The 17,406-nt window shown below is 36.9% G+C and overlaps 1 protein-coding gene across 5 annotated transcripts in view; it reads right to left on the reverse strand.

Annotated features, from left to right (window-relative positions):
* The window catches only part of MAP2 (microtubule associated protein 2), a 276,218-nt gene that overhangs the window by 39,375 nt on the left and 219,437 nt on the right, over positions 1 to 17,406 (reverse strand). For all 5 annotated transcript variants that reach the window (XM_027122623.1, XM_027122604.1, XM_027122613.1 and 2 more), the window contains 2 exons: positions 14,004 to 14,117; positions 11,272 to 11,349 (listed from right to left, as the gene is read on the reverse strand). In XM_027122623.1, coding sequence (XP_026978424.1) covers positions 11,272 to 11,349; positions 14,004 to 14,117 — 192 coding nt within the window. The remainder of the gene's footprint in view (positions 1 to 11,271; positions 11,350 to 14,003; positions 14,118 to 17,406) is intronic.

Here is a 17,406-nt window from a genome sequence, read left to right on the forward strand (position 1 = left end):
AAATAAATTCAGTTAACTGGATTGACAAGTTCCAGGACCAATTCTGGGGGCACTGAAAGGTTACTAGAATAAATTTTTAGAAGTCATCTGAGATGAAATTTCGGTAATACAAATAAATGATTACTACTGACTTTATATGATATGACCTAAATATTGACAAGTCAATTTCTATCACATATCAAAATTCTTCAGTCCTAATCATTACTTAGTCTGTATGGTAGATGTAAGAAAATCTGAATTATACTGATAATACTGGGAAGTCATGTGACTAACAAAATTTTAAAGAGTCAACTCTTAAAATTCTTTCTCTCCTTGGTCATGACCTCACTCTCTGGAATGTGACCAACTGGCGAAGCACTGACCAGTATTGGCTTTAGAGATGCTTCACAGAGATTCAATGACTCTTTTTAATTTTTATTTGTTCACCAATCCAAAAGGCTTCAGAGTCTCAATTGTATTTTAAGGTCAAAGTTATTTTACTGTGGTGAATAGGGCTAAATGAAAGTATCTGGAAAATAAAACTCAGTCATCTCCTGAAGAGCAAGTGAATGGATGATTATTACCTTATATACTTGTGTGTCTTGTTGTCACGATAGAAAAGAAATACTATACGAACTTTCTAATAAAGATTAGATGAATGAAAACTCAAGAGATACGGTGATTATCAAAGGAGTTGGCTGCCATGGAAAGGAAATGATATGAGAAGCATCAGCAGGCGCTTTTAAGGAAACCAAACCGTATTCACTGAAGCATAAAAAAATAGAGCACACTGCGGTTGCAAACAAAAACGATTCTACCGTTTAAGCCTGTATGTGCCAGAATCCATCTCTACAGTCTGAAAGAAAAGCATATGAATTGCTGTCCCCCAAAATAAAAATAAAAATATACATGTATTAGCAATGTGACTGGCAAACATTTGAGATGAAGAGCGGGGGCGGAAGAAAGCTCACATAGTGTCATCAGCCTGGCTGCAAAGCGTATTGTATCATGGCAAAGTAAAACCAGGAATCAGCTGCAGCAGTGGAAAATCAAGCTGCCACACAGCACCGGCACAAGCCACACTCTCTGCTCGTTAAGTCTCAAACAGTGGTTTTGGGATCATGAGAAGACCCAGCGGTGGAATAGCATTGGAAAGGCATCAGGTTGGTAAGCTGCTGGAGAGATCTATCTTTTGCAACAAAACACATGCAAATCCTAAGAAAGACACACCTTCCCCGGCAGAGGAAGGGGTTTTTACTTCTGGAGACACCTCCGCGACCTCTTTTATACTTTTCTCCTGTGGGGTCCCTGCTGGGGCGCTCTCTTCAGGAGCTATTTGGGCCTCCGCACTAGACTCCACTTGGCCCTCACTGAGGCCCTTGGGCTGGTCTGAGGCCTTGGCAGCCTCACACTCTTTCCCAGGAAGAGTGGCAGGTTTCTCTTCCTCGGCCATTGGACTCGCTAGCATTTCTTCTTCTTAGGGAGGAAAAAGATGTTGACATCATGACCACAGAAACATACATGAAACAACAGAAATATTATTCAAGGAACACTTTCAGCTCGATTATATTGACCTCACAAGGACCTCTTTTACCATTTGGATGTGCAAATTAATATCCTAATGCAATGGACATTATGTATTGCTTGGCAAATTATTATGCATAATCTGCAAATCATGATGCCTTTTACAGTCTCATGAAAAGGCTCTTTATTTTAAAACTTGAGAGCTGAAAGGGTTTTATTGCACTATTACCCTCAGTGGAAATGGCAGTAAGTTGTACACAATGTGGAAAGCTGGCTGGAAATAAGAGATGGTACTGCCAGATAACAGATGGTTGTGAAAAGATAGAAGCATTGATGTGCTGAAACAAACCTTTAAATTTGTTAGACATGTGCTGTTTTCTCCAATGCAGGAAGCCCCTACATACGAATTTCTGGTTACTTAATTTAAAACACGCAAACTTCGCTAAAGAGATCTTTGGGAATAAAAAGCCTGGTCTCAAAATAATATCCAATCAACTACGTTATTATCAGCTTTATCATGAAATCCATCAAAACTCTTTAAAATATAATTTATTTAGTATTTTTAAGGCCAAAGACTACCAAACTTAATTTTACCTTCATTGCATTATATGACTGGAGTATGTAAAAATTTTCAAGAAGTAAGTAAAATATTTTGAAAAACAAGGTCCAGGTAAGAGTTAATTTCACTACTATTTAGAGAAGTCTACCTCTGGGACATGACTGTAATCAGATTGTTCAAACCACTGAAATATCAGTAATATAGTTCTTGTATAGTTCTCTTTGACACTGAAGAAAGGAAATGTGCATATCATAAAGCCTCATTTCTGCAATTCAAAACAAAACCACCAAGGAAAGATAATTGAGTGGAAACAAAACTGCCAAAATATCCTCCCCAAAGATGTATATCACACAGAAGAATGTTAACAATCAAAACGTAAAAAACAAATTTATGAAGGCCATGAATTATCGTGTTCATTTGTTTCTCATTTACACTTCAAATGTCAGTAAAATAAATCCCATTTTATTGCTTACGAAATTAGAGGGAGGGACTTCCTTGGTGGCACAGTGGTTAAGGATCCGCCTGCCGATGCAGGGGACACGGGTTCGAGCCCTGATCTGGGAAGATCCCACATGCCACGGAGCAACTAAGCCCATGCGCCACAACTACTGAGCCTGATCTCTAGAACTCGCGAGCCACAACTACCAAGCCAAGGGGCTCTCTAGAGCCCGTGGGCCACAACTACTGAGCCCATGAGCCATAACTACTGAAGCCTGCAGGCCTAGAGCCCGTGCTTCACAAGAGAAGCCACCACAATGAGAAGCCCGCGCACCGCATAGAAGAGTAGCCCCCGCTCGCCACAACAAGAAAAAGCCTACACGCAGCAACGGAGACCCAATGCAGCCAAAAATAATAAATAAATAAATTTATATATACAAAAAAAAGAAATTAGAGGGAAATATATAAGCTGTTTTCTAGTTCTGCAAATGAATGACTCTTATGAAATTCCTATGAAACGATTATACATTGTTTAAATGGACCTATGAGAAAGACTACAGATGGAAAGAAATTTTTTGAGAAATATTAAAATCCTTAGAGGGGGAAAAAAAGAAGACGACTTCTATTTTCTCACATTTAGCACTCAGAAACTTTCATTGTTGTAATTTAATTATGTCAGTAACATTTTAAGCATTCAGATTCTAACTCATTATTAAGGCAATTTTTATAATGCCATAGAATTAGACATTTTGATTAAAGCTAAGAGACTTTTAATATAGCTGCTTTAATATAGCACCTTATTGGATGAAATCTTATCAACTTAATTTACATGTTTTCCAAATCATGTAATTTTTTAGCTTTCCATTTTCTCATTTTGTCTAAATCATGTTTATTTCCACACCTGTTCTTTATTCAAAAATTCACATAGTTTTCTGAATTGTTTTAAGTTCACTTAGCTGTACTCAATATAGGTTATATTTCTCCATCAGAGTGTCTGAGCCACTGGTGCTCTTGCCTTGGAACTCTCTGCCCTTACATTAAATATTGTGCCATATAAAAATAAACTCTTCATTTAAGCAAGTTATCTTTCCTCATTTGAAAATAACTTCTTCACCTAAGCAAAAAAAAACTTGAGCTCTATTTTTTTTCCTTATAAAACTACCTTGTTAGAATGAGACAAATTGCAGCCCACTGCCCACTTATTTTATCCTCACCAGAGCCAACGATACATAGGGTCTCCACCTTCATGAGACTGGAATGACAAAAGCTTTGGAGCATTTCCCTCATTTTAGCTCACTTCTACTTATTTGAAGCAAGATTTAGGTCACCTAGGGAAGCCTCTGTAGTTTCTGTAGATGATTAAGTGATTTGGAGAAATAAATTCATTCCATAACATTTATTCTACCCTAAACAGACCTTTCTCTTTTAAAGAGTTATCACATTAACATAGCACTAAAAAGAAACCTAACTCTATTGAAGTCTGGTCCTGGAAATATTACGTATCCAAGAGGATAAAATTATATTAAAGTTCATGTTCTTTGGTTTGGGTAAGAGAATATATTCTTCCCCCACTGATTTATTTGCAAGGGGCAGAAAGAAGTCATACTTTATTTGAACTTTTTTTTGCTTCCTTCTCAGAAGCCGTGAAAAAAAAAGGAAGTACTCACATGTCTCAAATAAGGCTTCTTAGACATAAATTGTTGAGGCATTTGGATGGACTGAGCTATATAGGGACTTCACTTTCATATGGAGAAAGCAGGCTCCTGTCCCTCCCACTCCACACATGAAGGCACACTTAGTATGATGCATGTGGTCAGAGCTGCAGGCAGGGGAGGGGGAGCAAAAGGGGACCATGCTTGGTTCACCTTTCTCCTGGTCTAAGTGGGCCTCTGCACTCTGCGCTGGGACACTGGGGAGCACACTAGAGGTAGTCCACTGTGAACTGAACAAAGGATTCTCATAGTACTCCCCATCGGAATTTGAAGGGTCATCATCAGGCACAGACACCGAGATGGTGGAGGGGGCTAGGAGCCTACGCCTCTCCCCACTGGTGGCAGGTTCGTGGCTGGGCAACCTGTGTAGAGGACCCACTTGATCCTCAGCCCCTTCATCTACAAACAGACACACAGGAAGAAACTGCAGGGAGAACTGGACAAGACAGACACAAGATCAGACAGACGAGACAGACACCTGCACGAGGACATGGGGCCATGGAAGCAGCAGAGCAGGATGGAGGATGGGAGACAGTGAAGTCTCATGCTTCAGTAGCCGCTGCATTTCAGCTATCCCTTCAGTAATCTTGCCATTGATCTAAATGAATCAAATGCTCTGACACCCCCACTGCATAATAAAAATTATCTTTACATTCCCCTCAAACAAGTTAAAACAACAACAGGACACTGGAATAGAAACAAAGCACTATCAAACAAATACATTTGTTAGAAGAAATTCTTTCAAGTACATAAATTTTCCTCATGCTTTTATCAATATATATATAAGTTAAAAAAGAGGAAAGCTGTTAGGATCTGATGCCTGCACAATTATGGGGGAAATCCGTCCTGTTGACGTAGAACCTTAATTATCTAGTATGCTCACATGTTTAGCATTTTGGTTGATTTAATTTTTAGTTAATGACTTCAACCAGAAAGTAAGTTTTAATTTCAGTCCTGTTAAGAAAAATCTATAATGCATTATCTTTCTTTCCTGTCTTGCTTAGGGGAGCACAGTTGGCACAGCTTTTTCTTTGGATGCAAACTCCTAGGCATCTTTTTAAACCCTGGTTCTCATTTGCATGGCTGTGAAAATATTAGAAAGTTTTAGAAAGTACCTAGCAATATACAGTTGTTTTCCTGTGTTCTGCTTCTCTTCTGAAAGCTTAATAGAGATTACAATTAGCTGAGAATTTCTACTGAGTTGGCTTCAGATTCATCAGTATTTTATTCAATGCAGTTTCACTTGCACTACTGGCTTCTGACTGTTTTTATACCTCAAACACCTCATTGCATATTTCTCATTGAAATGCCAAAGGAACTGCTCTCATTTCTCTCCTTTCCTGTGTCTTGGCTTAGAAATCTGCATTATTTAAATATACTTCCTTAGTTACACGAGTGTAGATAGTGTAGATCAATCAGTTTGCTTAGCACTTGGATTCTTGCATATTTCAATGAGCCTCAGGGATGATGACAAAGAACAATATTTGGCTGCTGATGTAGTGCAGACACTACACCTCAGGTCTACATGGCAGGTTACTAAATTTGCTAATCACTATTTATTTACTTATATAGAGAAATAATTTTAGAATTTTGTGATTTTCAAAATTTGTACTATCTATATAATTTTTATTTCTATCAAAATTTAAGTTGACAAAATTACAGCAATAATTTGAAAATGCACTGTATTTTTAGGGCAATAACTTATTTTCAGCAAACTGAGTGCTGACAGCTGGAAATGAACCTGAAATCATAAGGATGCTAAAATAACATTTTGAAAGGAGAATACTTTTAATCTTTTGAGCACATTATTTACTGATTGTTCAATGGAAGTTGTTTCTGGATGGGTGCTCAGAACTTTCTCAGCCAGGATGCTTATTATAACATGGGATAGAAGAAACCTAAAATTACATTTGATATTCTTAGTTCAACTCAGCATGATTTCTCAGCTGAGCAGACAACTGGCTGAGATGTGGCCTACAATGCTGGCTGAATCCTAAGTCCTGGGCTTGTCACAAGTCCCAGCCATTCATATTTCCTCTAGTGACTCCTGAGGCTGTAGACTCCCTATGGACACAAGTTCCTCCTAAAACTTCTAATACTTTCAACAGATTGCATGGACAATCAATTAGTGAAAATGACATATTTGCCTCTCTGCTTTTCAACATGTGCTGGGAAGTAGAGCAGACTACAGTTCAAAACTGAAGAATTTAAAGCTGAGAGCTGATAGCTTAAAGGCAATACCCCGTGGGTGTTTTAACCTTTTGAAGATTTCGGCTTCCTCTTTCTTGTTGCTTGTTGCTCTTTTTTGCAAGTGCCAAAATGTGAAAACAGCCCAGAGTCTTGCTTCTGATCTATAATATTTCAAAGAAACAGTACTTTCTATTCTGAAAACTTTGACTAATCAGAGAACAACAAAAACAACAAAAACTTTAAGTGCTTCAGTGGAAAAGTAGCTTCTCTGTAGTATTTGTCTGGCCCTTAGCCAGGCAACGCCAAAAAAGAATGTCTGGCAAACCCCAGTCCCGTCTGGGTACTGTGAGCTGTATGCACTCCAAGTCTCTGTTTAGGACCTATGAGCCTGCAGTCCATCTACATTACAAGTCCCAGAGATGTGCCAGGCAAGTGAAACTTAGAGGATCATGGCTGGCTAAGTTCAGACAGTGTACCAGTGCACGGGCTTCCAATGATAATGCTAGAAGACAAGAGATCCTCGTTTGCTACAGAACTGTGTATGGCAGGTGGTCTCAGTTCATACCCAAATAGAGGTGGGACACATAATAAATAAATTGTAAATACATAATAATTATAAATATATTATAAATGAATGAATTATTTACATGGGAGTGGTTTGGATAAAAAGGAAATCAGTCCAGTGGCTTGTAACCAACAAACTCTCATTAGAAGATCACTTCACATTCATTGTCCCACAGTAAAAGCCTAAATAACATACAACTTTAGGGATGCAGTGAGGCTGTTTGTAGGGAGTTAGATTTGGATTTAAATTCTGGATAAGCCACTTACTAGCCATGACATCCTGGGCAAGAGTGGAAGTGAGTATTATCTGCGTGGGTTGCTTGGAGGATTAAATGGGAAGGTATTTGAGAAAGCACCAAGTATCATGCTCAATTCCATATACATTAGCATCTCTGTCTTCAGTATATCAGACAAGTTGTCATGTACCTTTGCTCTTTACTTTCATTTGACACATCAAAGCTAGACTTGAGAGATTTATGAAAAATGAATTCATAACAGTTTTGTTCTTTAAGACCAGGATTGAATGTCTCCTTTTACTATAAGTACACTTGCTTATGGAATCTCTGCTTCTGCCACCAAATAGTCTGTTTCATTTAATAATGTGATATTTTAAAGGATAGGGTAGCCTTATGAACTTGGACTTTTACATAAATTTCTTTGCATAATGATAATCTTTAAAAATGAAGTTTACCTGGTTTCAGTGGAAGAATACATTTTCCCTAATTGGCTTTCACACAAACCTTTTTTTTTTTTTTAAAGCATTTGAAAATTTATATTGGGTAAAGTTTGCCACACAAAATTCAGTCTTGGTATGTCAGTCCCCTTTGGTACAAATGAGTAGTCACTTTTATGAGAGACTGAGTCTCTTGGGGTATCAGTGACTCAGTGATTTGCCTGTCCTGGCATCACCGCTTCCGCCCCATGCCCTGGGGCAACTGGCTCCACTTACATTGTTTCCTACCATCTCTAAGCCCTTTCCATTCTACAAGCTTTTGATGAGGACTCCTCAGTTGGCCCTCTGTGTCTGCTGCCCCAGAATGTTATGGAGGGAAACTGCTTCAGATCAGCAGTTATAATGTGGCCAAATCATTGACATAGGAAATCATCACCCTAGGATTTGGAGCAAACCTAAGAGGGCAGAAGGATTCCTGGTTCTGTTTCCAGATGTTTCCACTGTTCGTGCACGGGCTTCCAAGTTCTAACAGTTCAGTCCAAATGACAATTATTATGGTTAGGCCAAAAAGAAAAAGGAGATTAATTTGAAAATATCATAAATAATACAATATTGGTTCACTGTACCTGGGTTTCATTTCTAAGCGTGCTACTTATTTAATTTTTTCATTAAAATCCCTTTGTTTCCCAGAATAAGCACAAATTCTGGGAATTATGAATATTAAATCAGTTATAATAAATGGATATTCATAAATGACAGTAATTAACATCTTAAATTATTTTTAGTGAGAGCTTTCATGCTTCCCCTTTGGGAAAGAACAGCTTTTAAAATGTTTGATAATTAATAAAAAGTAAGGATATCCTCAAAATCATTGAATTACTCAATTTAAGAACTCTTTTACGTTTGTATAAAAGTGTTGAATTGTGACATTCACTGTGCCTTTAGATTAAAGTTGCTTTGAGAGTGTTTTGAGGAGGGTAAAAAATCTCCTAGATGAAAAAATCCACATGCTTTCTTTCCACCCAGTGCACTATGAGCAGTAGTATATCAATGGAATTTTGGCTTGGTCTTTACAAACCAACTGGTTTGAATAATTGAAAAGCTGAATCCTGTCATGCGGTTTTTCACTAATTTTTTCTGATAAAACAAATAAGTTGTTATATGTACTTTAAGAGCGGTTTAAAATAAAAGAGAGGGACTAGTTTGATTGCCTAGATCACATATCTTTCATATATTTAAGGTGAGAATATCTGATCTTTTAAATGAATGAGGTAGAGTTTATAAAGTACATACTTTTTTTCTATATAACTCAAAAATATGGTTATCCTTTTAAAAGCAAATCATTACGCCTTCGTATAGGTTAATGCTTTCGTTTGAAAAAATAAAAAATAATAATTCAATAAAAATACAGGTTTGGTTTGAAAAATGTTAAAAATAAGATATCTTCCAATTACTTTCAGTAGGAAGTAAGTTGACATTTTCCCTAAATATACTGAAACGGCTCCAAGAAAACAATCCCGAAATGTGAAGGAACAGTTACTTTGGAAAGTGACACCTAAGTTACCAAAATGTGAAAGTGATTCTATATTTTATTTATATTTTCATTATATCCACTGTACCACCCTGCAGAAACAGACTGGGTCAATCTCAGATGGGAGGACCCTGCTGCCCTTTCGGCTCCAACTCCCATAAAAGAGTAAGAAGAATAAATTACGTGACCTCTAGCTGACTTTGGAGTCAACATCATACCGTTCTCTGGGCTAAGAGGATTCTCTGACACTTGGAAGGTTTTAAGTACAGGTTCAGAAACATTTTCAGTGACCTGAGGGAAGCACAGCTGTTACGGAAGGGTTTCTAATGCATTCAATAAAAGCCAGGTCCCTGAACCAAGTCAGCTGCTGCTTACTCCCAAGCTCCTTCAATCCTCTACCCTTTCTCACACATTAGTCATAGGACTCCTTCAGTTCCTAGAGCACTTCATGCGCTTGTCCACCTGAGAGCCCTTGCACATCCTGGACCCTCTGCCCAAAATGCCCCTTTCCTCCTTCTTTGCTTGGCCAACACCTTCTCAGGCTTCTGAGATCAGCTCCCAAGTTGTCTTCTCCCCATCCAATAAACTAAGATTACTCTTCTCTCTTAAAGCTCCCTGTTCTTTTCCTTCCTAGTGCTAAGCTTATTTATTGGATATCTGCTCTCCACCAGACTGCATGCTCCTTATAAGCATGGATCATGTCTGTTTTGTTCACTAGTGTATACCTAGAACTTGAAGACTGCAAGGAACCTTGGGCTTCATAGGTATGTGCTGAATGAGCAGAAGAACATAAGGCCAAGATGGATCTTTCAAATCTATGAATTAAAAGATCAAGTCACATTTTCAGGGAGTTAACTAATAATCAGTGGCTATAATGATGCTGATTATATGCACTGCTTGTAGCCCTCAAATTTTCTTTTATTCCTTAGACTAATTTAGTTTAACATTATATCAGGCAGCAAAATTAGAAAAAAAGGCCTCAATTTAAGAAAAAAAGACCTTGCTAAAAAAAAGGTTTAAGTTTATAAATCTGTGACAAAAATAAATTATATTTATTGATAGTTTATAGTTCAGTAATTTAGAATAATCTCCATTTAGGAATTCAAAAAGTATTTTAAACAAACATAATTACAGATTATAAAAAAGACAGTGGGTCTTTTGTGACATTCTTCCATTTTTAGCACAACAAAATGAGCTCTAAAAGGGACAACAAAAGGAAAAATAAGTGAAGAAATAAATGAATAAAATGGAGAAGTATCAACATTCTGATTTTAGTATACAAAAACTAAATTATATTGAAACAAGTAAGCTTTCAATATATTTTAAAAGCTTTTTCTGCCTTCTCCTGTAACTCTCAAACAATAGACAAAAGTTACCTGATCTAAGTCAGAGAACCAATAATAGTTTGCTTTTAAATAGTGCCTTTCATCTCGGATTCTAAATGAATATTCTTCAAAGGCATCTGTCTGCTTCATCACTGAGAACTGAAAAGCTGACATGGCATTCCATGTTGAGTAAATGCATTAAAAAATTCATGGACAATAACAGGTCTCAGCAGGAAAGAAGCCATGATCGCAGTTTCCAGTTCACTACTCTCAATATCAGATTCATTCACTGACTTCTTCATTTATTCATTAATATTTATTGAGAGTTTGCTACAGGCCATGCCCTGGGGAAGCCCAATACAATAGTGAGCACAACAGAGACAGTTCCTGCCAACCCTTCCATAAAAATGTGTTGATTTCATCAATAAATGTATTTTGGTTCAGTCACTTATAAAATTAAATTGTATCTTTTCTGTCAAAACATTCTACATGAAGTAAACTGGTTCTCTGTAGTTATTTTAGTTAGCAATTTAAACACAAAGTTATCTTTTCCTTTATCGAGCAGATTTTTCCTTTTTTATTTTACCATATTCATTTACTTTTGATTTTGTATAGAGAAGTGGTAATACATTTAATTAAAGTCTTCTTCTTGACTATTTGAAACAGACAGCTCCCAAACTGCGTCACATACTAACCCATACAGAAGTACAGCGCGTATGGGTTTAGGTTTATTTACCCTTATTAGAAGACAAACCTCAGAGTCCAGCAAGCCTTACCTTCCTCCACTGTGACAGTCTGTTCTGAGGCTGGTGATGGGGGTGGAGAAGGAGGCAGATTAGCTGTCTCTTCAGCTGCTGAAGAGCAAACAAACGAAAAAATGAGATACAACAATTAATCCTATTAGGCCAGTAGATGTGTAGGCAGTTCTGCTATCTGTAAAAAGGACTCGTTATTAAATTCAGGGAAAGACTCAATAGCAAGCTGCATTTGACTTATTTTTAGCCCCATTACCTGGTTCACGTATTTTTGAAAACCTAAAAAAAAGAAGAGCATTTCATATTTTAAAAAAAAATCATTTTGTCCGCTCCATAAAAATGGATTAGAGACGGCTGCTAAAATTCTATCATTGATCCCATTAATTTGTGTCTGCTTGTTCAATTAATAAAATATTTCATTCTGGTCCTAATTTACTATATTCAAACCTACTCAGGCAAGCACTTTAGTTTGGATTTGGCTTGACTGATTAAAAAAATGTTAGAGCTCTCTATTGTTCATTTTGATATGGAAACTAATCACAGTTATTTTAGGAGATGTATTTTTTAAATAACATTTTGTCCACTGATGATAATGTTGAAACCCATCCTCTGTATGTATTCTTAGAAAAGAAAAATGAAGCTGTCACAGCTTGAGGCAACCTTAGATAGAAACATGTGCTAGTGGGAGCTGAGAAATATTCTACGCTTGGCACTACACATGAAGAAGGACCAAAGAGAGAAAGGTTCTAAAAGATGGAATTCATTCACATTTCACTCCAAGTTTTCCTCTTCAAGACCTTTACCTTCTTTATGACCACTCACATGAAGGTAAGGGATTTTGAAAGGAAATATTTATCAGTCAAGGCCAGTGGTAAAATTTATTTTAAATAAGCCCTGTGGGCTTCTAAGGCATATTTTAAAGTTTCCATTTTTTTAAAAAAATTTATTTATTTTATTTATTTATTTTTGGCTGTGTTGGGTCTTCATTGCTGTGCGCAGGCTTTCTCTAGTTGAGGCAAGCGGGGGCTTCTCTTCTTTGCGGTGCGCGGGCTTCTCATTGCAGTGGCTTCTCTTGTTGCGGAGCATGGGCTCTAGGCACGCAGGCTTAGTAGTTGTGGCATGCGGGCTCAGTAGTTGTGGCTCACGGGATCTAGAGCACAGGCTCAGTAGTTGTGGCGCACGGGCTTAGTTGCTCCGCGGCATGTGGGATCTTCCCAGACCAGGGCTGGAACCCGTGTCCCCTGCATTGGCAGGTGGATTCTTAACCACTGCGCCACCAGGGAAGCCCTCAATCCTTTTTTTAAAAGAGATTTTTCTTTTAAAAATGAATGAAATTTTGTCATTTGTAGCACCATGGGTGGACTTGGAGGGCATTATGCTAAGTGAAAGAAGTCAGAGAAAGACAAATAGTGTATATCACTTACATGTGGAATCTAAAAAATATAGCAAGCTAGTGAATGTAACAAAAAAGAAGCGACTCACAGATACAGAGAACAAACTGGTGGTTATCAGTGAGGAGGGGGAAGGGGCAACATAAGGTTGAGGGTGTGGGAGCTATAAACTACTGGGTGTAAGATAGGCTCAAGGATGTATTGTACAGTTCGGGGAATATAGCCCATATTTTGTAATAACTGTAAATGGAAAGTAACCTTTAAATTGTAGTAAAAATTAAAACAAATTTAAAAAGGGGGGTTTTGTTTTATTTGAAAGAATACAAGTAAACCACAGAAAGAAGGTTAATGTTTTAGATAAGTTTTTCCCTCTCTGTTTTAGAAGAAAATAATCCTTGATAATCAAAGGACATTTTATTGACTATAATGAGATTATTTTTAATTACTATTCTGGGAGAGGAGAAATTTTTATTGTTTAATTTTTAATAGACAATGGAGTGCTAATCAGAAAATCAAATATTAAGGATACATTAGATTGAAAGACAGAAAAATAGATATGTACTATTTTTAGGCTTTAAAAACCATACCTTTCAAAGTGTTAGTTATATGCACCTGTGAAATAAACATATATGTTGAACATAAGAGAATTTCCTTTTTTATACATCTCTGCATGTACATACATCTACACTTAGCATCTATCTGTCTCTCTATCTATCTGTCTGTCTATCCAGAGTAGGGACAGGGAGCCGTTGGCTGAGAGTGTTTTCCTTGGTGACCACCATTATGTTACCTGTTTGGCCCTGCAGGGCATTTGACTTGTGATGGAGAGGGCAAATGCTATCTCATTTTCCTTAAATGAACCAAGTGAAGACCAGTACCATATATGAGATACAATGTCACTGATGATTCTAACAATCTCTGGCTATAGGTTTTGTGTAGCCTGTTCAGGGAAACCAAAAAGAGACTGTAGTATAGACAATAATTAACGAAAACCCATAAACGGAAAAAAATCATCTCTAATTAAAGCATTAGAACATTTTCCTTATGAGTAGGGGCCATGACATCAAAATGCACTGGCTTTATTTTTATAATAACTATCTCCAGTGGTCTGGAAAAGGAAAATTAAGGGCAATTTAGGGGCAAAGTGTAATTATAAGTTGACTGCCCTAAAGACTACTGAAATACCACGAGTCTGTTGAGGAAGGTGAAAATAGATCCCAGGGCATCCCAACAGAGATGTTTGATGAATGTCACAGTTAGGGATGAAGTATGAGATATGGCCTGTCTTTGAACACGAAGACTTGATTCTGTGATCAGGGTGCAGCAGACACAGCCCCTGACCTGAGGCTCTTTCTCATTTACCTAAAGGCAGAGCTGCAGGCTGATCTTTATGCTGAGCTTCTTTCTCTTGTTCACCTTTCAGAACTGCTACAGCTTCCGCCGTGACTACTTGAACTATCCTTGCAGACACCTCCTCTGTAATAAATAGTAACAAAAGAAAATAAAATGATGAGCCATCCAAAACAGGTAGCAACAAGGAAAAATAATCAAACAGTATAGTCAATTAGGATTTTATTTTTACTGTCTTTCTCCCAAAGAAGTACGACAGAATTTATTAAATTGCAGATAAATACACACACACACACACACACACACACACACACACACACACACCCCACACATATAAACCAAAAAAAAAAAAAAAAGTGAGAGACAGAGAAAAAAAAAGGAGTTGGCTCTGGGAGCTAAGCAAAATTAACACAGAACTAAGGAAAAATAATGAACCTGTATGGCAGCTTAAATTTTAAAAACTGTTTATACAAACAGAAACAATGTAACATTTTGTACCTAGTAAAACAAATTCTAAGAGAAGAGAGGATTCATTTTAGATTTAACTTAAAATACTGTTTTATAGTTTTCTTACAGTTTTATAGAAAAGTATATTAAAATAATCTTCTATGCTAATTTGCAGAAATACCATGATTTAAAATCGAAAGATGCTTCAAAATGTGAATTTATGATTAAACAGCACTATCTGGGATTAGTTTGAACACAAGAGATTAAGAAAAATCTGGGAAGATAAAATCTGAGTGAAATACACGGAAATGATATATCAGATGGTCTCTTTCTAAAGAGCTACTACTTTTCTAGACAGTGGATGGTTTAAAGATCTTTAACGTCATATGATATATATTCAACCTAGTCAGTGCAATAGTTTCATTAAAAAAAAGCCAGGGTGGGAGGGAGGGTCATCATTAAAATGATCAGTCTGTGAGATGCCTGATAACTAGTTTTTGGCCTGAAATGGCATCCGCTGAACCATTAACAATGCTAACTTCATATAACCTAGTCAGAAAAAATTCAGGAAATGATGTTCCATATATCATCAACTAAAAAGGAAAGAAGCCTTTTGAGATTAAAAATATTTTCTAAATTAGAAATAAATCCTACAGAATTTAACTTTTCATCATCTTTATATAAAAACATCTACCATACTAGGAAATAAACCCACTTATAGCCTTAATAGAAACAAGTTGTCCTGGATAAGGGGATGGGTAGGGATTTGTTCTCATAATTTTAATCAAGATTTTAGAATAAATATTTCATTGAAATTATGGTTCCTGATTGGACTTAACACATTCACAAGCAGGTTGGGGGAGATCTGCCTGTTTTTACCTGGCTGGTTCATTTAGACACAGCCTCCTCTAGAAAGGCTTCATCACCCCACCCAGGATGAGAGAGACCATAGTGCTTGAGAAGCAGGCTTCTGGGTAAGCAATCCACTTGGACAACATTTATCTGAATTTTAAAAGCTGGATTACCTGATTGAATACATTTGCCTCTATATGTTTAACTTCCTGATTTTTTAAATAGCCACTTGACACTATACCCTATGTATATAGTCTTAAGGGATGCACTTTAAACACTCTTATCTACAGCCAGTAGCAGTAATAGCAGGAGAAGCAGTATTTTAAAAATATTATAGTGCTCACTACGTGCCAAACACTTGCTAAGGTGGTTGCTCTCATCATTCTAATGCATTATTTACTATTATTACTCCCATCTTTCGGATGAGGAAACAGAGGACAATAGGATTAGATCATATAATCAGACATTCTTATACATATCACAGTTAGAATACCAATTTTCAAGTAATTAGTATATTATAAAATGCCTTAAATACTAAAACTAAACTAAGTGTGATTTAATATATTTTAAAAATTATTTATTTTGTTTATTTTTATTTTTGGCTGTGTTGAGTCTTCATTGCTGTGCATGGGATTGCTCTAGTTGCGGCGAGCAGGGGCTACTCTTCGTCGCGGTGCGTGGGCTTCTCATTGTGGTGTTGCAGAGCACGGGCTCTAGGTGTGCGGGCTTCAGCAGTTGCAGCTTGCGAGCTCAGTAGTTGTGGCTCGCGGGCTCTAGAGCGCAGGCTCCGTAGTTGTGGCACATAGGCTTAGTTGCTCCACAGCATGTGGGATCTTCCCGGACTAGGGTCCCCTGCATTGGCAGGCAGATTCTTAACCACTGCACCACCAGGAAAGCCCTGATTTAATATTTTTTTATGTTTGAAGTATAATTTTAAGAAGCTGGAGTCCTAATTTAAATTTCAAGTATCCAAAGAGCAAGTATGGATAGGCTACTTAAAATTATTTCTGAAAAAGCTTTAATTTCTAAGCAAGGCTCCAGCAAATTCATTTCATACATTTATATACCAAGTATTTTTCATAAAGCAATTTTTCAGACAATACACTTTGCACTCAATTTAGTTTCAACAAGGAAGGATCTTTTTTCTTTACTATTGCAAAAATGTACAGAATAATTATAATATCAAATAGTAATGATACAATTCATCCTTATAAGGATGTTTTAAACTATACAATTTAATGCATAGCATCACATAATTTTAGAGCTGAAAGAGCTCTGAGAGAAGATTTTGTCTAAATCCTCTCATTTTGCAGATGAGGAAACAAAGGCTGGGTATACTGATGAGATTTGCTCAAGTTCAGACAGCTGATGGAGGTAAACAGACTAGAACCCAGGTTTCCTATTATGATGTTTTTTCTCTTAAATAGAAGAACAGAAGGACTAATAGAGAAACAACCAGAAAATTCTCTAGCAGTCGTGTGAATGGCTAATGGAAATATATGAACTTTAAAGGTATGAACCAAGGAAACATACTCTCAGACCTGCTTGTCTATTCATCTATCTAATGCACACTATTACCATTCCTGATTATATTTTGAGACTATGTAACAAGTGATTGACCATGATTGAGTAATTATCTATCTATCTGTCTATCTGTAATTATCTATTTACCTATCTAATCATCTACCTATCTACCTATATATCTTGTAGACCATGTTAGATACTGTAATAGATAATTTAACTCAAGAAGATGAATACTTTATTTCTGAGACAGTACTATTTTATTAGAATTTTTCTTCTATTTTAGTGTTTGAGCAGAAATTTTCATAGTTGTTCCAGGTAAATAAATGACAATAACAATCATCAAAGCATTGTAAGGAATACTAACTGCTGTGCTATTTGGTGGGGAGGGCAGAAGAGGAGGAAGGGCTGCGTGTTTTCATGAAGCCAGGCTGTTGGGGAGGGTTTCTCTGAAAAATCCCTGAAAGGCTAGTCTCCCAAAGTGACATTTTCAATGGGAAAGAATACTGCAAAAAGGGCTACAGAAAGTTAATTCCACTTTGAGACACCTCTTTGTTGTTTACACTGCTTAATAATATTGCAAAAAGAATTATTT

The sequence above is a fragment of the Aethalodelphis obliquidens genome, unplaced genomic scaffold (genome assembly GCF_003676395.1).
Source record: "Aethalodelphis obliquidens isolate GAN/ISIS:26980383/991018 unplaced genomic scaffold, ASM367639v1 scaffold2, whole genome shotgun sequence".
NCBI lineage: Eukaryota > Metazoa > Chordata > Mammalia > Artiodactyla > Delphinidae > Aethalodelphis > Aethalodelphis obliquidens.